The sequence below is a fragment of the Mercenaria mercenaria genome, chromosome 1 (genome assembly GCF_021730395.1).
Source record: "Mercenaria mercenaria strain notata chromosome 1, MADL_Memer_1, whole genome shotgun sequence".
Taxonomy (NCBI): Eukaryota; Metazoa; Mollusca; class Bivalvia; order Venerida; family Veneridae; genus Mercenaria; species Mercenaria mercenaria.
Window position 1 is genome coordinate 108,407,851 of NC_069361.1, and position 24,361 is coordinate 108,432,211.

The window sequence follows — 24,361 nt, forward strand, 5'->3', positions numbered from 1 at the left end:
TATCTCTTTTAAAGTACAAGTAAATTACATTATTTTCTAAACTGTTCATATCTAGTTAATGGTTACAGACTACTCTTTACTATTTGTGAATAGTAAGCCTTCACATACAGAAAGGCTGTTTGTTATTCAGGATTTATTTTGAATTTTAGAACATTGCCAGGTTTCATTTGTGAACATTTGCATATAATTGATTTGTTTATTGTTATTTAATATAAATAAAGTATGGTAAATTAGTTAGAAGTTTTTTCTTACCCACACTTTTGGTAGTGGGCCGATAAATGCACTTGGCAATTACTGTGTGATTATGTATTCTCATTAGGCAGGTCAGCATTCTTCGTCTGTAAATATAGCTCGACAAACACATGGCTTTTATAAAAGGAGACATTGCTTACAGAGAATATGTGATTGTCATGATTATGAACCCACTGCCTTACAATTATTTAAATGACATAATATAATCTTCATTCACTTTGATAATAACAGCATGCTGCTTAAATTTTTAGGACTGTTTTCATAGTATTTGTTGAATTACAGTTGTATCATTTTCAAAATTCCAGAGTTGTAAATCCATCCGGACCAATACAGCAATCTCAACATGCTTCTCAATAGAGTGTGCGAGTGTGAATGGAAACCGACCGATACGTTATTGCAACAACTGTAATAGAGAACGCCATGGTAACAAGAATGGTGAAGGTCATGTGTATCATCAGAGTATAGAGCTGATCTGGTCATGTACACCAGAGATACAGAGATATCTCATGGATGCTATAATTGCGTATGTATGATCCAACATAGATTACTTGTGATGTATCCTGAGAGCTGGAGATAAGTTTGGAATGTTGAGCTTGTGTTTTCTTACTAGTGTTGCAAGCAGAATTGTTGCAAATAGACTTTAAGAACAGAAAATGATGTGAATTCACCTGCTTAAATTTTTACAGTTATTTTACTTTTCAAAAATGTTTTTATATGTTACTTCATTTCCTTTATATTGTTATTTTCTGAAGAAGTCTCAAATAGAATTACTGTGTGGGTATACATTTCTTATTATTTCACATACAAAAGTTGATCAAGAAGTGTCATTGGAGCAATAAAAACTACTTATTACCAGTCAAGCCAGCAGCAGGTGTCATATTTACCTCCCCTGTTACAGATGTCGTATTTACATCTCCAGCAGCATGTGTCATATTTTCTCCTTGGCAACAAGTGTCATATTCACCTTCACAGCAATAGATGTCATATTTACCTTCCCAGCATCCAATACCAATTTCATTAATCAGCCAGCTTAGAAAAATAGTCCGAATATCAGTCTAATCTGGGAATGAACACAGGTCACTAGCATAGGTTTTTCTGTAATTTTGCCTCAAAGTGTGTAAAAAAAAAAGTACTTGGAAATGCCAGATACATAATTTGAGAATTTCAGATTTCTCTTTCACAGATTACTGAAAGAGGCACAGCCATTAGAATCAAAGCGTACAGTGGAGATGGGAGAGGAGCATAGACATCGCCATGGTGATGATGATGTTCTGTTTGAGGTGGAGGAGGCGGGAGAGAGGAAAATGTTGAGTCGCTATGGTATCTGGCTACTGGTAGAATTGTGCACACCAAAAGAAGATATTCCTATAGTAAGACTAAAGTTACAAGATATTTCAGCTTAATATTTCAGGGTCATTAAGAGAGGTTTATTGGATTTGTACAGAAAAAAATAGTAAACAGTGTAAGAAGTGTGTATTCTCCATGAAGAATTGATTGAAGACATTTTGTCTGAAGAAATCATTTATCCTCCTCGTCTGATGTGGAGAAGTTGGAATTTACTTATGGACGACATGTTTGAACTTGTACATAGGGTAAATGCCTAACCAGTGTTAGGGTAAATGCCAGCAATGAGTAACATATCAGAATTACGTTTGAAAAAAATGGGATTAAACTCAAAACCAGCAAATCAGGAAATAAGTTTGTATGATATGCTTAAGTCATGTTTTTCAAACCAGTAAATTCTAAATTGTCAGCTAAGAAGTACATCAGATTCTGACATGTTTCAAAAGCATCCTGATTCAGTTGAAGGGATAATGTTTATTTCTTCTTAGCATTGATTTGAGGGCAGATTTCTAGATTTTCTGTTGGGGATTTGTAGTGTCTAGTAGTTTATGTCGAAAGATAGCTTGAAAGATAGGTGTCATTGAAGGTGGTTCTTCTTCGGGGTTTTCTTGTATATACATTTGCATGTCCATGAATGTGTATTATGCATATTTGTTTGTATATAAATCTGTTGTTTATTTCAGATATGTAGACTAATTATTATTACATGATCAGCATGAAGGTGCATGATTTTTCTGTGTGTAAGTGTTTGTTTGTTAGTAATTTCATTTACTTCTTCTTAATGTCATAGTAAATAAAGTTATCTTTTCAGTTTTCTTCTTTTGTTTGTCTTTTCAGATTTTATTTTATGTGCTGTAGATATTTTAGTTTTTAGCTCACCTGAGCCAAAGGCTCATGCAGGCTCTCCAGCCGTTCCTAGTTTTTCCTAGTTTTTTAAAAGTGTTCCTAGTTTTTCCTAGTTTTTCTAAAATGCTCCTTGTATTCCTAGTTTTTCATTTGCAGCGTTATGTCTGAAAGTTTCAATTTTGTGTTTTAAATGTGTTTTGAAGATTTTCTTGCAGAAAACAATGTAGAGATGTTCAGCTGACCTGCCTGTGTTACTTGCAGTAGTGGTTTGGTGTCACTGATACATTTGGACTATGCTTAAGTGATGCCAAACAGGAACTGCGGAAGCAAATTTACAGTCAGCTGAACACCAGGCCCTGATCCATGGCCAGGCCGAGGGGGCCGTGCCCCACTTTGGCTGAGAAGCAACCTATACTCATCAAAGATGCAACCTACTGTTTTAGCAAAGGAATAATTTTTTCTCAAAATTTAGACCCAGAAACGTACCAGAGGCCACCATTTAATACCTGTATTTCAAAATTTTCAAAGGGGAGAGCCCCCTGACCCCCCTCATCAAGAGTTACCCCTCGATTATTTATTTATTGACATTTAACATCAGTAGCAAAAAACACAATAACAAAGGCAATAAATATAATATCACAGCATGTAAAAACTATTATATCAAAATTTAGACCTAAAAATGCACCAGAGGCCACCATTTCATGCCTGTATTTCAAAAATTCAGAAACCCTCTAATATGGGCAAAGGCACCCCTCAAAAACCCCGCTAGGTTTCTCGGCGGTGACATCCTCGTTCTAGACTGGTGACCCCCCACCCCCACCCAGTCAAAAATTTCTGTTTAGCTTATATGTATGGTAATTGGATAGAAAAACAGCAGTAAGGTAACACTTTATCTGATAATACCTCCTAGTTTTTGTCTCAGTATTCCTAGATTTTCCTAGTTTTTTCCTAGATTTCTGCTTGAAAAATTCCTAGTTTTTATGCCCCCAAAGGGAGGCATATTAGTTTTCAACTGTCCATCCGTTTGTTAGTTAGTTTGTTAGTTCGTTCGTCACAACATTAACTTTTTGCAAGAAGGCCCTTTACTCGCAAACCACTGCACCCAGGACCTTCAAACTTCACATGCTGATAGAACTTATTGAGTACACGACCCCTACTGACTTTGGGGTCACCAGGTCAAAGGTCAAGGTCACAGGGGCCAATGTTAACTTTTTGCATGAAGGCAATTTACTCGCGAACCACTGCACCCAGGACCTTCAAACTCACTTGCTGATAGTACTTATTAAGTATATGACCTCTACTGACTTTGGGGTCAAAGGTCAAGGTCACAGGGGCCAATGTTAATTTTTTGCATGAAGGCACTTTACTCGCGAACTACGGCACCCAGGATCTTCAAACTTCACATGCTGATAGTACTTATTGAGTACACGACCCCTACTGACTTTGGGGTCAAAGGCCAAGGTCACAGGGGCCAGTGTTAACTTTTTGCATGAAGGCAATTTACTCGCGAACCACTGCACCCAGAACCTTTAAACTTCACATGCTGATAGTACTTATTAAGTACACAACCCCTACTGAGGTTGGGGTCTCCAGGTCAAAGGTCAAGGTCACAGGGGCCATTGTTAACTTTTTGCATGAAGGCTCTTTACTCGCAAACCACTGCACCCAGGACCTTCAAACTTCACATGCTGATAGTACTTATTGAGTACACGACCCCTACTGACTTTGGTGTCACCAGGTCAAAGGTCAAGGTAACAGGGGCCAATGTTAACTTTCTGCAGGAAGGAATTTACTCTCGAACCACTGCACCAAGGACCTTCAAACTTCACATGCTGATTGTAGTTATTGAGTACAGGACCCCTACTGACTTTGGGGTCACCAGGTCAAAGGTCAAGGTCACCAGCTCAAAGATCAAGGCGCAGCGGGGGCATTTGTCACCATTAGTGACAGCTCTTGTTTCAAATGTATTGCTGGAGAGCCTGCTCATGGTGAGCTTTTGTGATGTCTCAAGTTTTACATAGACTTATATAGGAAAAAAACTTTAAAAATCTTCTTGCCTGAAACTGCAAGACCTAGGCTTTTGATATTAAGTTTGTTGCCTTTCCTAGTGTTTCTTTACCAAAAATGTTCAAATTATGTCCCTAGGGTGAAAAGAGGCCCAGCCCTAGGGGTACCAAGTTCAACATAGACTTATATAGGAATATATGTAGCATTGCCTGGTGGATCTCTAACAAGTTTGTTCAAATTGTGCCCCTGGGGTGAAAAGAGGCCCCGCCCTGAGGGTCACTTGTTATAATTATGAGTTAAATAGGAAAAATAACTTCAAAAATTATCAGATCATATTTCCTAGACTGCACATGTTTAATTATAATTACCTGATGACCCCAAGCAATTAGGGATCACTTGACTGTGATCTTGACCTACTGATCTACTTTCTTGTTTTTAGCTCACCTGTCACGAAGTGACAAGGTGAGCTTTTGTGATCGCGTGGCGTGCGTGCGTGCGTGCGTAAACTTTTGCTTGTGACCTTTCTAGAGGTCACATTTTTCATGGGATCTTTATGAAAGTTGGTCAGAATGTTCATCTTGATGATATCTAGGTGAAGTTTGAAACTGGGTCACGTGCGGTCAAAAACTAGGTCAGTAGGTCTAAAAATAGAAAAACCTTGTGACCTCTCTAGAGGCCATATTTTTCATGAGATCTTCATGAAAATTGGTCAGAATGTTCACCTTGATGATATCTAGTTTAAATTCGAAACTAGGTTACGTGGGGTCAAAAACTCGGTCAGTAGATCTAAAAATAGAAAAACCTTGTGACCTCTCTAGAAGCCATATATTTCACAAGATCTTCATGAAAATTGGTCAGAATGTTCACCTTGATGATATCTAGGTCAAGTTCGAAACTGGGTCACATGCGATCAAAAACTAGGTCAGTAGGTCAAAAAATAGAAAAACTTTGTGACCTCTCTAGAGGCCATATTTTTCACGGGATCTTTATGAAAATTCGTCAGAATGTTCATCTTGATGATATCTAGGTCAGGTTCGAAACTGGGTTACATGCGTTCAATAACTAGGCCAGTAGGTCTAAAAATAGAAAAACCTTGTGACCTCTCTAGAGGCCGTATTTTTCAAGAGATCTTCATGAAAATTGATCAGAATGTTCACCTTGATAATATCTAGGTCAGGTTCGAAACTGGGTCACTTGCGATCAAAAACTAGGTCAGTAGGTCTAAAAATAGAAAAACCTTGTGACCTCCCTAGAAGCCATATTTTTCAATGGATCTTCATGAAAATTGGTGAGAATGTTCACCTTGATGATATCTAGATCAAGTTCGAAACTGGATCATGTGCGGTCAAAAACTAGGTCATTAGGTCTAAAAATAGAAAAACCTTGTGACCTCTCTAGAGGCCATATTTTTCATGAGATCTTCATGAAAGTTGGTGAGAATGTTCACCTTGATGATATCTAGGTCAAGTTCAAAAGTGGGTCACGTGCCTTCAAAAACTAGGTCATTAGGTCAAATAATAGAAAAACCTTGTGACCTCTCTAGAGGTCATATTATTCAATGGATCTTCATGGTCAGAATTTTTTATCTTGATGATATCTAGGTCACATATGCTCAAAAACTAGGTCACTATGTCAAATAATAGAAATAACAACGTCATACTCAGTTCAAAACTGGGTCATGTGGGGATAGGTGAGTGATTCAGGACCATCATGGTCCTCTTGTTTAAGATACAGCCTTGAAATTTGGATGACATGTACAGTTTTGCACACTGATAATAAAACTGACTTTCAGTTACCATGAATGTGACCTATTGTCCTACCTTCTTAATATTTTAGCATCAGTTTGCCATTTGAAACATATGGCTCATATTACTCAGGTGAGCGATCCAAGGTCATCATGACTCTCTTGTTTATTGATGTTTCTGTTTGATTGGAACAATTACTGATACTTTTTATACCCCCACCAAACATGTTTGGAGGTGGGTATATAGGAGTCAGTTTTGTCGTGTCCCGTCCCGTCCCATCCCATCGCGTCGCATCCCGAAATCTATTATCTCAGTTATTATGCCCCCCTTTGAAAAAGGAGGGGTATATTGTTTTGCAGATGTCGGTCGATCTGTCGGTCGGTCGGTCGGAATGTAGACCTATCCGTTTCCGGATGATAACTCAAGAATGCTTGGGCCTAGGATCATGAAAGTTGATAGGGAGGTTGGTCATCACCAGTAGATGACCCCTATTGATTTTGAGGTCTGTATGTCAAAGGTCAAGGTCACAGTGACCATGAATAGTAAAACGGTTTCCGGATGATAACTCAAGAACACTTGGGCCTAGGATCATGAAAGTTGATAGGGAGGTTGGTCATGACCAGCTGATGACCCCTATTGATTTTGAGGTCAGTATGTTAAAGGTCAAGGTCACAGTGACCCTGAACAGTAAAACAGTTTCCGGATGATAACTCAAGAACGCTTAGGCCTAGGATCACGAAATTTGATAGGGAGGTTGGTCATGACCAGCAGGTGACCCCTATTGATTTTGAGGTCAGTATGTCAAAGGTCAAGGTCACAGTGACCAGGAACAGTAAAATGGTTTCCAGGCAATAACTCAAGAACGCTTGGGCCTAGTGTCAGGAAAATTGATAGTTAGGTTGGCCATGACCAGCAGATGACCCCTATTGATTTTGAGGTCAGTATGTTAAAGGTCAAGGTCACAGTGACCCTGAACAGTAAAACAGTTTCCGGATGATAACTCAAGAACGCTTAGGCCTAGGATCACGAAAGTTGATAGGGAGGTTGGTCATGACCAGCAGGTGACCCCTATTGATTTTGAGGTCATTAGGTCAAAGGTCAAGGTCACATTGGCCAGGAACAGTTCAATGGTTTCTGATCTTCTTGTCCAAAACCATAGGGCCTAGGGCTTTGATATTTGGTATGTAGCTAGTGGTCCTCTACCAGGATTGTTCAGATTATTTCCCTGGGGTCAAATATGGCCCCACCCCTAGGGTCACATGGTTTATGTAGCCTTATATAGGAAAAAACTTTGAAAAACCTCTTGTCCAAAACCACAGGGCCTAGGGCTTTGATATTTTGTATATGACATCATCTAGTGATCCTCTACTAAGATTATTCAAATTATTCCCCAAGGGTCAAATATGGCTCCGCCCTGTGGGTCACATGGTTTACATATACTTATTTACAGTGTGCATATAATTTCTGTTCCTTGTGCAATTACTAAATGCATCAAGGGGGGCATTTCGTGTTCGACGAGCTCTTGTTACTAAATGGATTTGATTCAAACTTAAAATAGATGTTCCACCTTATCACCCACATCATGTGACACAAGGTGCATAACTCTGACACCAAGTTTTCATGAATTATGTCCCCTTTTACTTAGAATTTAAGGTTAATTTTGTTGTATTTTCACTATATCTCAGTTATTACTAAATGGATTTGATTCAGACTTAAAATAGTTGTTCCACATCATCACCCACATCATGTGACATAAGGTGCTTAACTCTGACATCAATTTTTTATGAATTATGTCTCTTTTTACTTAGAATTTAAGGTTAATTTTGATGTATATTCACTGTATCTCAGTTACTACTAAATGGATTTGATTTAAACTTAAAATAGATGTTCCACCATGTGACACAAGGTGCATAACTCTGACACCAATTTTTCTTGAATTATATCCCCTTTTACTTAGAATTTAAGGTTAATTTTCATGTATTCTCACTATATCTCATTCTGATTTGCTTAGGGCCAAAAGGAAGTTACCTTTTTTTTAACTTTTGTACTGAGTTTCTTCCCCTTAAATTCCAGGAATTAGTCTATTTTTAGAAATCCTATTTTTAGATTTTTGATATTTTTGGTATTTTTCTAACTTTTTAGCTCACCTGTCACAAAGTGACAAGGTGAGCTTTTGTGATCGCGCAGTGTCCGTCGTCTGTCCATCCGTGCGTCCGTCCTCCCGTAAACTTTTGCTTGTGACCACTCTAGAGGTCACATTTTTCATGGGATCTTTATGAAAGTTAGTCAGAATGTTCATCTTGATGATATCTAGGTCAAGTTCGAAACTGGGTCACGTGCCTTCAAAAACTAGGTCAGTAGATCTAAAAATAGAAAAACCTTTTGACCTCTCTAGAGGCCATATATTTCACAAGATCTTCATGAAAATTGGTCAGAATGTTCACCTTGATGATATCTAGGTCAAGTTCGAAACTGGGTCACGTGCCATCAAAATCTAGGTCAGTAGGTCAAAAAATAGAAAAACTTTGTGACCTCTCTAGAGGCCATATTTTTCACGGGATCTTTATGAAAATTCGTCAGAATGTTCATCTTGATGATATCTAGATCAAGTTCGAAACTGGGTCACGTGCGGTCAAAAACTAGGTCAGTAGGTCTAAAAATAGAAAAACCTTGTGACCTCTCTAGAGGCCATATATTTCATGAGATCTTCATGAAAATTGGTCAGAATGTTCACCTTGATGATATCTAGGTCAAATTCGAAAGTGGGTCACGTGCGGTCAAAAACTAGGTCAGTAGGTCAAATAATAGAAAAACCTTGTGACCTCTCTAGACGCCATATTTTTCATGGGATCTGTATGAAAGTTGGTCTGAATGTTCATCTTGATGATATCTAGGTCATGTTCGAAAGTGGGTCACGTGCCTTCAAAAACTAGGTCAGTAGGTCAAATAATAGAAAAACCTTGTGACCTCTCTAAAGGCCATATTTTTCATGGGATCTGTATGAAAGTTGGTCTGAATGTTCATCTTGATGATATCTAGGTCAAGTTCGAAACAGGGTCATGTGCAGTCAAAAACTAGGTCAGTAGGTCTAAAAATAGAAAAACCTTGTGACCTCTCTAGAGACCATACTTGTGAATGGATCTCCATAAAAATTAGTCAGAATGTTCACCTTGATGATATCTAGGTCAAGTTTGAAACTGGGTCACGTGCCTTAAAAAACTAGGTCAGTAGGGCAAATAATGAAAAAACCTTGTGACCTCTCTAAAGGCCATACTTTTCATGGGATCTGTATGAAAGTTGGTCTGAATGTTCATCTTGATATCTAGGTCAAGTTTGAAACTGGGTCAACTGCGGTCAAAAACTAGGTCAGCAGGTCTAAAATTATTAAAATCTTTTGACCTCTCTAGAGGCCATATTTATCAATGGATCTTCATGAAAATTGATCTGAATGGTCACCTTGATGATATCTAGGTCAGTTTCAAAACTGGGTCACGTGCGGTCAAAAACTAGGCCAGTAGGTATAAAAATAGAAAAACCTTGTGACCTCTCTAGAGGCCATATTTTTCATGAGATCTTCATGAAAATTAGTGAGAATATTCACCTTGATGATATCTAGGTAAAGTTCAAAACAGGGTCACGTACCTTCGAAAACTAGGTCAATAGGTCAGATAATAGAAAAACCTTGTGACCTCTCTAGAGACCATATTTTTCAATGGATCTTCATGAAAATTGGTCAGAATTTTTATCTTGATAATATCTAGGTCAAGTTCAAAACTGGGTCACATGAGCTCAAAAACTAGGTCACTATGTCAAATAATAGAAAAAAACGACGTCATACTCAAAACTGGGTCATGTGGGAAGAGGTGAGCGATTCAGGACCATCATGGTCCTCTTGTTTATTATCAGTCCTATGTAAAAAGTAAATACATTTTTCTGTGGTAAGATGGGTTGGTAAGACATTTTTTTGTATTTACTTTTAGTGTATCTCTAATAGAGATTTTTTATATTTACCTCATCCCTCATCCAGGGCACATAATTATACTTGTATTACTTATATGTGGAGGCCCAGGATGAAGTACTCCAAAGACGAGTAAACTTCTTTTTAAGTATTAAGCTTTTTTTGACATTTTTATAATATTCTAAGTATTTTTAGCTCACCTGTCACAAAGTGACAAGGTGAGCTTTTGTGATCGCGCGGTGTCCGTCGTCCGTGCGTGCGTGCGTCCGTCCGTCCGTAAACTTTCGCTTGTGACCACTCTAGAGGTCACATTTTTCATGGGATCTTTATGAAAGTTGGTCAGAATGTTCATCTTGATGATATCTTGGTCAAGTTCGAAACTGGGTCACGTGCCATCAAAAACTAGGTCAGTAGATCTAAAAATAGAAAAACCTTGTGACCTCTCTAGAGGCCATATATTTCACAAGATCTTCATGAAACTTGGTCAGAGTGTTCACCTTGATGATATCTAGGTCAAGTTCGAAACTGGGTCATGTGCCATCAAAAACTAGGTCATTAGGTCTAAAAATAGAAAAACCTTGTGACCTCTCTAGAGGCCATATATTTCACAAGTTCTTCAAGAAAATTGGTCAGAACGTTCACCTTGATAATATCTAGGTCAAGTTCGAAACTGGGTCACGTGCCATCAAAAAGTAGGTCAGTAGGTCAAATAATAGAAAAACCTTGTGACCTCTCTAGAGGCCATATTTTTCATGGGATCTGTATGAAAGTTGGTCTGAATGTTCATCTTGATGATATCTAGGTCAAGTTCGAAACTGGGTCATGTGCGGTCAAAAACTAGGTCAGTAGGTCTAAAAATAGAAAAACCTTATGACCTCTCTAGAGGCCATATATTTCATGAGATCTTCATGAAAATTGGTCAGAATGTTCACCTTGATGATATCTAGGTCAAGTTCGAAAGTGGGTCACGTGCCTTCAAAAACTAGGTCAGTAGGTCAAATAATAGAAAAACCTTGTGACCTCTCTAGAGGCCATATTTTTCATGGGATCTGTATGAAAATTAGTCTGAATGTTCATCTTGATGATATCTAGGCCAAGTTTGAAAGTGGGTCACGTGCCATCAAAAACTAGGTCAGTAGGTCAAATAATAGAAAAACCTTGTGACCTCTCTAAAGGCCATATTTTTCATGGGATCTGTATGAAAATTGGTCTGAATGTTCATCTTGATGATGTCTAGGTCAAGTTCGAAAGAGGTTCATGTACGTTCAAAAACTAGGTCATTAGGTCTAAAAATAGAAAAACCTTGTGACCTCTCTAGAGACCATACTTGTGAATGGATCTCCATAAAAATTGGTCAGAATGTTCACCTTGATGATATCTAGGTCAAATTTGAAACTGGGTCACGTGCCTTAAAAAACTAGGTCAGTAGGTCAAATAATAAAAAAACCTTGTGACCTCTCTAGAGGCCATACTTTTCATGGGATCTGTATGAAAGTTGGTCTGAATGTTCATCTTGATGATATCTAGGTCAAGTTTGAAACTGGGTCAACTGCGGTCAAAAACTAGGTCAGTAGGTCTAAAATTATTAAAATCTTTTGACCTCTCTAGAGACCATATTTTTCAATGGATCTTCATGAAAATTGGTCAGAATTTTTATCTTGATAATATCTAGGTCAAGTTCGAAAGTGGGTCACATGAGCTCAAAAACTAGGTCACTGTGTCAAATAATAGAAAAAACGACGTCATACTCAAAACTGGGTCATGTGGGAAGAGGTGAGCGATTCAGGACCATCATGGTCCTCTTGTTAAGATTACTTATGGTTGCCATTCTTCTGTGACAAGACCGTATGGTGGGGGTATGAGTCACTCCTGTGACAGTTCTAGTTGTTTTAGACATTGTTACTACTTAATGCATGCACATTTAGTGTGGTACCTTGGATTATATCAGAGGTGTGATAGGGCAATATTTTAGGTACTGGTTGGGAACCAGAAGCAGTTTCACAAGCCTGTATTTATGATAAGTTTTGTGATGTTTCCTCATCTGTGTTTACAAAACAACTTTTGGTCACAATGGGGCATGGAGATAGCATTACACATGCTTAATCTTTTTAATTTGTTGAGGTATGAATTGGGGAAGAAATTAACTAGGACTGGGATTATTACTTATAAAGATTTTTTTACTTATAAAATTTCTTTGACCAGCACATAGATCGCAGTATATTTCTGCTCAAACACATCAACATAATCAATAGTCTCAGATTTGCCAGTCGTGATATATTTAAAAACAGAAAACAGATTTTCAATATGGCGGACAATTAACCGGTTCGATATGATTTCACACAAATGATTAACTGATTTCAAAATTTTGAAATCTTCCCAGCCCTAAAATAAACTGCTTATTCCATTTGTGCTGATGGCATTGCTTACATTTGATATCACAGTAATTGTTACATAAAATGCAGGACTGTATTTTTGCACAAATTTGATTCTGTATCAATTTGAATTTTCAAGAATTCCTGTAAGATGAAATCTAAGTTTTTGAGAGTTGAATAATCAACAGTTAGCTTATCTTTTTGTTACATAGCTGCCTTTGAAAGTTGGGATGTTATCTTTAATGTACATCGTTGGAAAGATTGATTATAAACAGTTGGGTAAAATATGTTATTTACTTTTTCGATATTAAAATAACAGCAAAGCATCATTAAAATATTTGTCTGGCTACAGGTTTCGCACACTGGGAACATTACTACTTTTTCGACCCCGTTTAAGTCCTTAGGGAACCCATACTTACGTCATTATGTGATGCTGACTAAATTCTCGGGTGCAGTAGGAGATGAAGTTCATGCAATGTGGGTTTCATTAATATAAAAAATTATTTGAAAACATAATGGATGAAAAATATGAAAAAAAAATCTGGCTACTGGTTCCCAGCCAGTATATAAAAAGTGTACATTATTGAAATTACCAGTGCAGAAGAAGTGATCTGTATATAAATGTATTTTGAGTTTGCATGCACCCACAAAAACCTAAATTTTACATGTCAGCATTGTACTGAAGTAATGTTATTTCAGGAAATCCTTGGTCGTTTACTTGGTATGCTGTTCCAGTGGTTTGATGCAACAGCCTATCTCCCTGATGGTAGGTTCATTGTTCAAATCATTTACCTCAAAAGACTTCCTTCATGTGAGGAAGCCATCCAGCTGGCTCGTAGAACTCCCATGGTTCTACCTGGTTTATTTTTTCTCTATTTCTGGTCATAATAGTAAAGTATATGGTCCATTGTTGATTGTGAAAATTGAATTTAAAATCAGGAGTTTGTTCATTAATGAATCTGGCATAAGTCATTGACAAACAATTTTGTTCTGTTTTATGTCAAAAAGTCAAAGTCCACCAAACTAAAAAGGTAGTGTAGAAGACTTCCAGAGTTTTGTAAGTTTGAATCCCAAATAAAGTTGTGCTGTTCATGATGATTTATAGAATGCAATATGTCTCTGGTCGTTGTTTATCACATCTGGTGGCTTGATGTTCTAGTGGCAACAGGCTTGACTTTCGGTCTAAAGGTCTGGGTTCAAATCCTGGTCCAGGCATGGGATATTCTGAGATGCTCTTGAGTGTCTCCAATCCAAGATGCCAGTGTTGCTTCTTCCCAGTTGAAGAGAACAGAACTATACTATAAGAAATTCAGGAGCAGTAGTTAGTTTAACTGCCCAAATATGTAACAGAAATACTGCCAACAATGGCCTTAAATCCAGCAAAACAAGAGAACAAAATAAAAATAAAACCTTAAAGGAAGAAAGTATTTTTATGTGGGGAGCTGATTTAGATAGAATAAAAATTGCATAAAGTAATAATCCTGGTATGACTATTTAGAAAGACAAACTATTTTGCTATATCTTTCACAGTTTAGTTTTCATACATTTTTTTTCACGATTGCATGAAATAAACCAATATCCTATGAGAATTGTTTATTTCAGATAATGTTGGCAATGCCTTGGAAAGATTAAAGCCAGATGTAAGTTTGTACATTTGTATGACAACATTACTTATGATTTTTTCTAGTTTTAACAAAAATGACATGGAGATTGTATTTAAAACAGCAATGAACACTTAAGTGGCATTATATGTGTTTTGACTTATTTTTGTTTTCACCAGACATGTTTCCCCCAAGTACAGTTTTAATATTTTTGTATACTGTATAATTAAAGTTGATCTGAACCCTAGAATTCTTATCCTATAGCATTGCCTGTGTTGTTCATTTGCAGTATATCTGTAAATGGCTGAAAGACGTAAACAAGACTCATTTTGAAGTTGTGGTGTCATGTCTGTTACCCCACCCAGTGGAATATGCTAGAGTTGGAGGTTTCTGGTAAATAATCATTTATCTTTTATTAGTGGTGCACAGATAAAAACAATTCATAAGAGAATCCTTACGTTTGAATAATATATTCAGCTTACCAAGCTAGAACTTCAAAATATCTACCAATATAGTGGTCAATTCTCTTGGGAGGCAAATATTTTCTATGATGATATTAAATACACTTCTAACACTATTCATGAAATACATGTAGGGAAGTTGTCAGTGACTGGTAGAGAACAATTTGTTACTTTAAGAAAGTGAGAAACGCAGGTCAACATACATCTGTATGTAGACAAATACTGTACTGTAAAACTCAAGTATAGTTAACTCACTGGGGCTTAATGTATCCATATGATGAATAGTATGGAATGTGTTTACTATGAAAATCTAGAGAAATTTAAAGAAAATTATATATATTTCAGGGATACATTAGCTACAAGAACAACTCAGATAAAGGAAGGTCTTAATTGCTTCTTTTGTTTGGTGCCATATGATATCATCTCTTATCAGGTATTGTGCTAGATTTATTTCATCACTTTACCTTTACCATGCTAAATTTCTGAAATGGACTGGACCATCATTCAGTTTTGGCAGTACCAATAAATGTTTGAAGGGGTGTTCTCTGAAAATTTACTGACTGAATAGCGAATAGTGCAGACCAGTGCAATATCTTGGTCTGCACTGGCCGCAAAGGCCAAATCACATGCCAACTGCAGGCTAAAGGTTGAAGTTGTAGAGCACCAGAAACTACCACTTTCATGACTTTTATGCATCTAGTGTCGAATACCCAGGGGCCATGTGGTATTTAAACTGTCTGTCATCCATTTGTCCATCGTCAGTTCATTCCACTTTCTTGCGTACTTGACTCCTACAGTTTCCATCCAAGTGAAATGAATCTTGGTGTACATTGTCAATGGGAAGCTTAAGTGGACATTTGTAATATCTTGGGACTTTAGTATCTGGGTTTTTTTTTTAAGGATGGCCCTTTTCTGGACTACCAAATATTACAACAAAATTGTTCATGGATTTCTTGGTTAAATCTGAACAAACAGATAAAACTGCAGTTCACTGCAATTGAAAATCCAGGAATTCATACCCAATGAAATAGCAATTTTAGCTCAATCTGAGAAATTTATGCAAACAAAATGAAATGATTTTACAGTATTTGTACATATAAAGATGGCATATATATATATATATTATTTACATTTTGATAGTACACAGCATTTTGTTTTTGTTCATGGTTTATTCTCATTTGCACCACATTAGCACACCTTCATTTAGAAAACAGTTACTTTCCACACATTGGAACGTTAATATGGGAATTTTGATTGACATATTATTATTATTATTATACCAGATTTATATAACGCCCCTTTTCATGATAAACACGTTCAAAGGCGCTTTACATATAGCAAATGCAGCCACACAGGGCGCGAAATTCATCCTCTACTAGTACAGACACAGAGCGATCTGACCAGAGGGACAGAGTGAGATAAAGCCCCCAGAACAGACAGAGAGAATATTTTTTTAGATACAGACGTATCCAGCTAACTTAGCCTAGCTCTTTGCAAATAGACAGTCTGGTTCTTTAACGTGCCTGGTGTATAGCACCGATACATGCGAAGCCGTCTTTCCTGAGAAGAACCAGTACAGGCCTCTAGTTAGGTGGGAGACACTCAAGATTATCTCAGAAATTTCCAGTGCCTGGACCGGGATTCCAACCCCGGACCTCTGGATTGACAGTCAAGTGTGTTACCACTAGACCACCGGCCCACCTATGAATTAAGATTTACCTTGACACACCCAAAGTCATAGTTTTTCAGATCTGACATACATGGAGTGAAAATACATACAGTAAAAAGGAATTTTAATGGGACTTGAAAAATTGTTCATGATTTGCAAGTTTTGAGATACCACATTTCGTCTATATATACGTTATTAACAAATTCTTAACATGTGTTAGATTTCAGATTGTTAAGTTAACCTTAGTTTTATCACTAAATTTTCAGAACAATTTGTTGAATTTAAACAGTTTTGAACATTTATACCCATAGTAATTTAACAAAAATATCATTTCAAAGAAGGTATTTGGCAACGTCATGTTGTTGTTGTTTTTTTTTGTCAAAAATTTATGCCTAATGATGATCTTACAATTTGTAGATGTCCATTTGCTTCTGATATTCATACAAAAATGCATATCTGGGCAAGACTTTTATCAAACTTTTCTAAATTGATTTGACATTTATAAATTTGGATATTTGTTTCAATAGATATGGGACTATGTTATACCATACTGGATGGAAGCAATCAGAACTGAGGTGCCCACAGAGGACCTTCATCTCTTGAAAGTACTTCTCAGGTTTGTAGTCTGGTCAGTTAAATATTTCTTGAGTTCATTCCTCTGGTGATACACAAGTACTAAATGACCATTGTGCCATAAGTCATTCATGTTGTAGATGTTTTTTGTTACAAAATAGCATGTGAATATAGATGAGATGCTTATGAGTTTATTATGATACAGAGAGAGAGAGAGAAAGCATATTTTGATGAAGGTTGTTTGTATTAACCAATAAGCAATTGAATCTGGTCATTTCAGTAAAGCATTTGACATAGACATGTGTCCACTGCCATTTATGTTGGACAAGATGTATCATTTTGTAGAGGTGAGATTTGCTGATGCCAGTGCATATGTACAGGAACAGGCCTTACAGTGGCTACAGGTAACACTTAATCAATTTATCTACCTCGTTTCTAGTGTAGGGCTAAATACTGTCAATCTGTATGGCTAAGTAATAAAGCAAATTACATTAATTTACAGATTAATCATTACAATATATGTACATTTTTATCTACAGGGCTAAACAGAAACTCCTTATTTGATATGAATTACAGCAGTTTTTGAGATGACGATCTTGATCGTGAGGTGTTCTCACTATATTAATTTCATATTGCACATCTTGATTTAGAGCTTTTAATCTGTATAATTATAGACTGTAAGTATTTTCATGGTAGATCTCTGCAGTTTTTTATCCCCCGCCGATGAAATCGGGAGGGGGGTATTGAAATGGCGTTGTCCGTCCGTCAGTCAGTCCGTCCGTCCGTCCGCAGCCATTTCTCAGTAACTACTTGGTAGAATTTCATGAAACTTGAAATAAACATGAACCAACATACTGCGATGATGCCCGTCAAGTTTTTTTTTTGATTGGTCAATTTCCCTCAGAGTTATTGCCCTTGATTTAATAAAAAATGTCCGTCTGCAGCTATTTCTCAGTAACTAACAGGTAGAATTTCATCAAATTTGAAATAGACATGGACCAAGATACTGTGCTGATGCCCGTCAAGTTTTTTTTTTGATAGGTCAATTTCCGTCAGAGTTATTGCCCTTGATTTAATGAAAAATGTCCGTCTGCAGCCATTTCTCAGTAACTAGCAGGTAGAATTTCATCAAACTTGAAACAGACATGAACCAAGATACTGCGACGATGCCCTTCAAGGTTTTTTTCGATTGGTCAATTTTCCATATAGTTATTGCCCTTTAATTGTTTAAAAATCCACAGATCTGTACATGACAAACCAACCAATTGGAATAATTTCATTAAACTTCTTTCATTCTTTTCCATGAACATTTATTATAAACATGTGATGTTGTGTACCTACACCTGGTCACCACCTTACCTTGGTCCCCCCCCCCCCCTGCCCCACCCAAACAAACCATTCATTTTCTTTTAATTTGATTTTGACTAATGAAATTATTTGCTTCTTGGTAACATTCTTAACTTTTTGCTGGATATATTTTTTTGCTGTTCCTCAACTCTGACCCTTTCGGCGGGGGATTCCAATTCATCGAATTTGCTTGTTATATATGTCATTACAGATTAGCCCCACATGTTTATGATTACAGATTTTATCCGGTCTGGAGATTGTAATTCCCCTACATACCTTGTTCTGTATGGTGAAGCTGGGTATAAAACATCTGCAGATGATAGACATGGATCATGAAACAGCAGCTCCAGAACCCAACTTGGCTAGGGCTTCACCTACAGGGGACATACCACCTCCGCTGAGCCCAAACAAAGAAGACCCAGTGGTAGTGGAAAGTTTTGAGATATATGAGAGAGAGACAGAAATTATTCTGCCATGCTATATCATGATGCTGGATCTAGCACTGAAACAAGTGAGTAATAGCAATGCTTTTTAATACTATTTTAAAATTATTAAAGACATTGGCCTCCAGATGGTACAACAACAAAAAAAAAAGAACAAAAACGTTAGGTATCAGAAAATTCATACTATATTTGCTAAGAAAGCTTTGAAACTTTAAAAATTAATGACAGACTACATGTTATGGAAACACATGAGAATTAGTTGTTTTTACAAATTTTTACGATACAGTCAAACCTTTGTTAAAGACCTCCTCTGAACAGAGACCACCTGGCTCTAAAGACCACATGATTAGTTTCCAGTTTTAAAATTTAGAGTGTATTTTAACCTGTGAATAAAGACCACCTCCCAATAAAGACCACATTTTTGCTGTCCGAAGGGTGCACTTAATAGACAGGTTTGATTGAAAAGCATTTGTAATGCTTTACTTGAGGTAAACTGCCATTATTATAAATACCTATATTTTAACGTATTAAACATATAATCCACCATGGAAGTATTGGTAAAAACAGATGAAATGTTTTATTGTTAATCCCCCACCACAAGTTGTGGGGCGTTACAGGAATGGTCTCCATCCGTCCTTCCATCTTCCATCTTCCGTAACATTTTGTGTCCGCTCTGTATCTCCTAAACCCCTTGAAGGATTTTCATGAAACTTGGGTCAAATGATCACCTCATCAAGACGATATGCAGAACCTATGAGTCAGCAATGTCAGCTCAAGGTCAAGGTCACAACTCAAGGTCAAAGGTTCAAGCCTACCATTTCGTGTCCGCTCTGTATCTCTTAAACCCCTTGAAGGATTTTCATGAAACTTGGGTCAAATGATCACCTCATCAACACGATATGCAGAACCCATGAGTCAGCCATGTCGGTTCAAGGTCAAGGTCACAACTCAAGGTCAAAGGTTTGAGCCTTCCATTTTGTGTCCGCTCTGTATCTCCTAAACTCCTTGAAGGATAATCATGAAACTTGGGTCAAGTGATCACCTCATCAAGACGATATGCAGAACCCATGAGTCAGCCATGTCGGTTCAAGGTCAAGGTCACAACTCAAGGTCAAAGGTTTGAGCCTTCCATTTTGTGTCCGCTCTGTATCTCCTAAACTCCTTGAAGGATAATCATGAAACTTGGGTCAATGATCACCTCATCAAGACGATGTGCAGAACCCATGGGTCAGCCATGTCAGCTCAAGGTCAAGGTCACAACTCAAGGTCAAAGGTTCAAGCCTACCATTTCGTGTCTGCTCTGTATCTCTTAAACCTCTTGAAGGATAATTATGAAACTCGGATTAAATGATCACCTCATCAAGACTATGTGCAGAACTCATGAGTCAGCCATGTTGGCTCAAGGTCAAGGTTACAACTCAAAGTCAAAGGTTTGAGCCTTCCATTTTGTGTCCGCTCTGTATCTTCTGAACCCCTTTAAGGATTTTCATCAAACTCGGCCATGTCAGTTCAAGGTCAAGATCACAGCTCAGTGTTAAATGTTTACCCTTTCACTATCCATACCAGTGGCGGGGGATTTAGCTGTCTTTCAGACTGCCTTGTTTTGGTTATCTGGGTTTGATTCCCAAAGCAGGCATTTTTTGTTCATCTTGATTTTGCATTTTAAAGATAGTTTAGAAACAAAAACTCATATTCTTATGTTCATAATATTGCCAGATTTCAACAAAGGGTGGACACAAAACAAATTCATATGACCTTTGACCCCTAAGTGTAACCTTGACCTTGAAGCAACAGTCTGAAAGGTCTGCTCTGTGCGTCGTCTCGATATGTCTTCGTTTTCATTATTATAACTGTTTATAGTGACAAGGCTTTTGAAGAGTTGAATGTTGTTGTCCTCTGACTCCTCTTGATGTGTATGTTTTGGTAATTTGAAATAATAAAAATTACAATTTTCAAGTACAAGTACATTTATATGACCTTTTGGATGTACAATTTATTTATCTATATTTATGTAGCTTGAATTACAAGAAAGCCCAAGACATCTAGGTATCTATAATGAGACCAGTAAAGAGCTCATGTCTCTGTTAACACTGATGTTATCAAAGCACTGGGACGGTACTCACACCTGTGTCGAGGAGAAGGAAACTGTCAATTGTCAGTTTTGTCAGAATATAGCACTCTGGCACCAGATGGCAAGTTCTGTAATGCAGATGTTCAGCCCTAGAGACCCGTGTAAGATACCCAGCAAAGACATTCCTAGAGTAGAGGATCTACAAGGGTCTGTGGCTGCAAGCAAGGATTCTTCATCAAGTAAGCAATGTTCAGTAAATTATGGACCAGTAGTTATTGTTGATTTGGTGCCAATTTGTGGAGAAAGAAATAAAGGAGTTACTAGTTCCTGTGTACTTATTCAAAGCTTTTTGCCAAGCATTGTAATAATTGCCACCTAGCTACTATATTCCGAAATTTCGTTGTATTACTGGAAAGGCACCAGCAAAAATGTTAAGGTTGAATATTTTCAGTTGCTTTTCTAGAATAATGTTCATAGATATGGTTAAAAGATATCCAATTGGCAGATTTGATAAAAGGATTGGCAAACAGGCAGTTAAACAGCAAATTCATGGGGCAGAGAAATATCCTGCTGCAGGAATGTAAGAGTAAATTCTATCTTGAAACTAACAAGTCAGATTATAACTTTGATACTCAGTATTTCTCATTTGAATTGAGTTTCAGTAGTAACTTTGTGATGTGACAATTAGATTGATTTTCTCTTAAGGTGGTGAAACAAGAGATGTTTGTGGAAGTTTAGAGATTCCTGACGTGAGTTACGACACATCACAGATGCCAGTTCATCTCCGGTTGTTTAACGCTTTAGTACAGGTACTGTTGATATGCTTACTTAATATTGATTTGTCAGTAACTCCAGTCGAGTTAGCTACTATGTATGTAGGCTAAAATGTAATAATGAAAACTAGTTGGAAGAAATCTAGCTTCTAAAGCAGGGGTCATGACATTGTGGTCAAGCACCAAGATCTTCATACTTTTTGGGTGTGAGTGCTCACTTGTCATATAAATGAAACAGCAATGCCTGTGGAATTGGAACTTATTCATACCTTGCACCCTAAAGTGACTAAAATTCTGTTAGAAGATTTGTCCATATATGTATAATAGGTTGCACCTTTAATTAAACTTGGTTACGAACACACACTGGTTGCGACTTCATTTTATTTTAAGTGTATCAGTATGGGAAACTCTGGGTATCATTAACAGTTATAGCTGGTGGAAAGAGGTAGATCTTGTGTTATGGGAAGTTTGCTGATAAATGTCTTGTAGGTCTGCTTTATTATCATACCACTTCACATTTGAGTTGCGCCATGAGAAAACCTTTAACCAACATAGTATGTTTGCGACCAGCATGGATTTAGACCAGCCTACACATCCTCGCAGTCTGGTCAGGATCCATGCTGTTCGCTTTCAAAGCCTATTGCAATTAGAGAAACCATCAGCAAACAGCATGGATCTTGACCAGGCTGTGCAGATGTGCAGGCTGGGCTGGTCTGGATCCATGCTGGTTGCAAATGCATTATGTTGGTTTTCTCGTGGCATGGCTCATTTGTAAACTGGCATTTTTCAGTTGTTGTTAACCACTGACATTTAGTCCAGTGCCATAGTTGTGAATTGATCACAAGCCACTTGCATGAACCATGTATAAACTTTGCTATAATTAAGTGAAACCCTGTTTCTTGTTTATTTTATAGGAATTTACCACATTGAAGGATATAGATGCTCTACACTCATTGCTGTTGTCAATGAAATACCTGATATTGCATGGTGAATGTCTGAACTACTCTGTGAACCAGTACCCAGAATTTCTCAAGTTTTGTCTTGCAAGAAAACTTATACCAAAGTAAGTTCAGTGAGATGCTTAGAATTAAGTTCATTGAAGTTTGTTCTTGTGGGAATGGCTATGTTTCTGGTAACCATGGTCCCTTAAACCTCAAGAATCTGTTCTACTCTTGTAGCCTTTTTGCATGGTGATTCTGTCAAAGGCTCAAAAGATATTTGTTTCTTTCATTACAAGCCTTAGGTTAAAATACCTTTCACCTAGTGAAATTTTGCCACCTGTAGCAATGTCAAATCTAATGTTCATAACTGAGGGAAAGATTGCAAAGAACCAGTTTTTATGCCCCCAGCATCTACTGATGCAGAAGGCATATAGTGATTGTCCTGTCCATCCGTTCGTTCGTTCGTTCGTCCGTCCGTACGAGGTTAACCAAATGGGACCGTTTCGTCTAGCATCAATACCCCTTACTAGAATGAATTGATATTAATGCAGATGTAACCTGTGACCATTCCTCATCTTCAGACATCACCTGACCTCAGTTTGACCTTGACCATGACCTCATTTTGGACTTAGGGTGCTTTATATGGGCCATCTATTGGTTAACTAAATGGGACCGTTTCGTCTAGCATCAATACCCCTTACAAGAATGAATTGATACTAATACATGTGTAAACTGTGACCATTCCTCATCTTCAAACATCACCTGACCTCAGTTTGACCTTGACCTTGACCTCGTTTTGACTTTATGTGCAAAATCTATCGACAAGGATGCCACTGGGGGCATCAAGCATTTATAGAACGCAGCTCCTTGTTTTCTTCGTATTTCATGCCTTTTCTATAGTTATTAGCAAATTAGCATATTGTACAGTCATGATGTCATGAAGTCTGCACTGGAAAAAGTCAAATAATTCTACGGGAATAGATTTCATTAACATTTTAATATGATTGGTCATACATATGAATGTTTTTGTACTTATTTCAGTACATCAGTGTCTTAACTGAAACATAATTTGACGAAAATATCTGATTACTTGTAATTCATATTATTTGAAATGAATTTCAGTACGAGTCAAATTATATTTTGATTTGCTCACTGTTTGAAATACTGGATTTCTTTCTTCTTGTTTCATCAGTTATTTATATCTATAATTTACAGTAGTTTTAATAATACTTTATAATTTATTTTACAGTTTATGGCATAAGTTACAAGCTAAGCATTCCCAGGTTGCCTACGAATGTGTACCCCTATTGTTACATTGTCTAACACTGCCAACTGGCGCAGATATGTTGTGGAAAATTGTGGAGGAAAATTTTAGTAGTGATGATTGGAAAGAAAGATTTGCTGCAGGTCAGTTTAACAAAGCATCCTGTATTTACCAGATGAGTTTTTGACACAGTATGCTGGTAGGAAAGGTCTTCTTGTTTTAGCGAAAGTGTAGAAAGTTCTGAAAATTTTTGTGAAAAGTCTAAAGTTTGAGCTATTAATGCATGTTGTTAAAATGATATTAAACATATTCAGCCAAATCAGACTGGGATTGATTATTTGTCAGTTTTGTCCACCTTAAAATAGTTCAGTGAGAAAGAGCTGAAAGTCAACTGGACTGTTTTCATGTTAAAGATTTTGGCTTTTCTAGTTTGTGTTGAAGTAAAAAACAAAACTGATCAGATTATTTAGAAAAATTGTTTTGAAAAAATTAAATAATTGCAAATACAAAGAACTGAACATAATTGTCTTCTGTTCTTATGACTGGAGATATGCTGTATTGCATTTTAAATGAAATTGATACCATGTATGTCATAAATTATGCGCTATTTTTTCATTTACAAGTAAAAATTGTGTTTGGATTACTAGTATTAAATATGACATTTGCTGATACAATTATACAACATATTTCCCCA

General features: G+C 37.1%; 1 protein-coding gene across 3 annotated transcripts in view; it reads left to right on the top strand.

Moving 5' to 3' along the window:
* The window catches only part of LOC123527068 (protein unc-79 homolog), a 96,922-nt gene that overhangs the window by 39,736 nt on the left and 32,825 nt on the right, over positions 1 to 24,361 (top strand). For all 3 annotated transcript variants that reach the window (XM_053520196.1, XM_053520199.1, XM_053520198.1), the window contains exons 10-22: positions 558 to 775; positions 1,436 to 1,622; positions 13,224 to 13,290; positions 14,127 to 14,164; positions 14,415 to 14,518; positions 14,932 to 15,019; positions 16,783 to 16,871; positions 17,109 to 17,232; positions 18,414 to 18,686; positions 20,634 to 20,928; positions 21,395 to 21,498; positions 22,377 to 22,525; positions 23,653 to 23,810. In XM_053520196.1, coding sequence (XP_053376171.1) covers positions 558 to 775; positions 1,436 to 1,622; positions 13,224 to 13,290; positions 14,127 to 14,164; positions 14,415 to 14,518; positions 14,932 to 15,019; positions 16,783 to 16,871; positions 17,109 to 17,232; positions 18,414 to 18,686; positions 20,634 to 20,928; positions 21,395 to 21,498; positions 22,377 to 22,525; positions 23,653 to 23,810 — 1,894 coding nt within the window. The remainder of the gene's footprint in view (positions 1 to 557; positions 776 to 1,435; positions 1,623 to 13,223; positions 13,291 to 14,126; positions 14,165 to 14,414; positions 14,519 to 14,931; positions 15,020 to 16,782; positions 16,872 to 17,108; positions 17,233 to 18,413; positions 18,687 to 20,633; positions 20,929 to 21,394; positions 21,499 to 22,376; positions 22,526 to 23,652; positions 23,811 to 24,361) is intronic.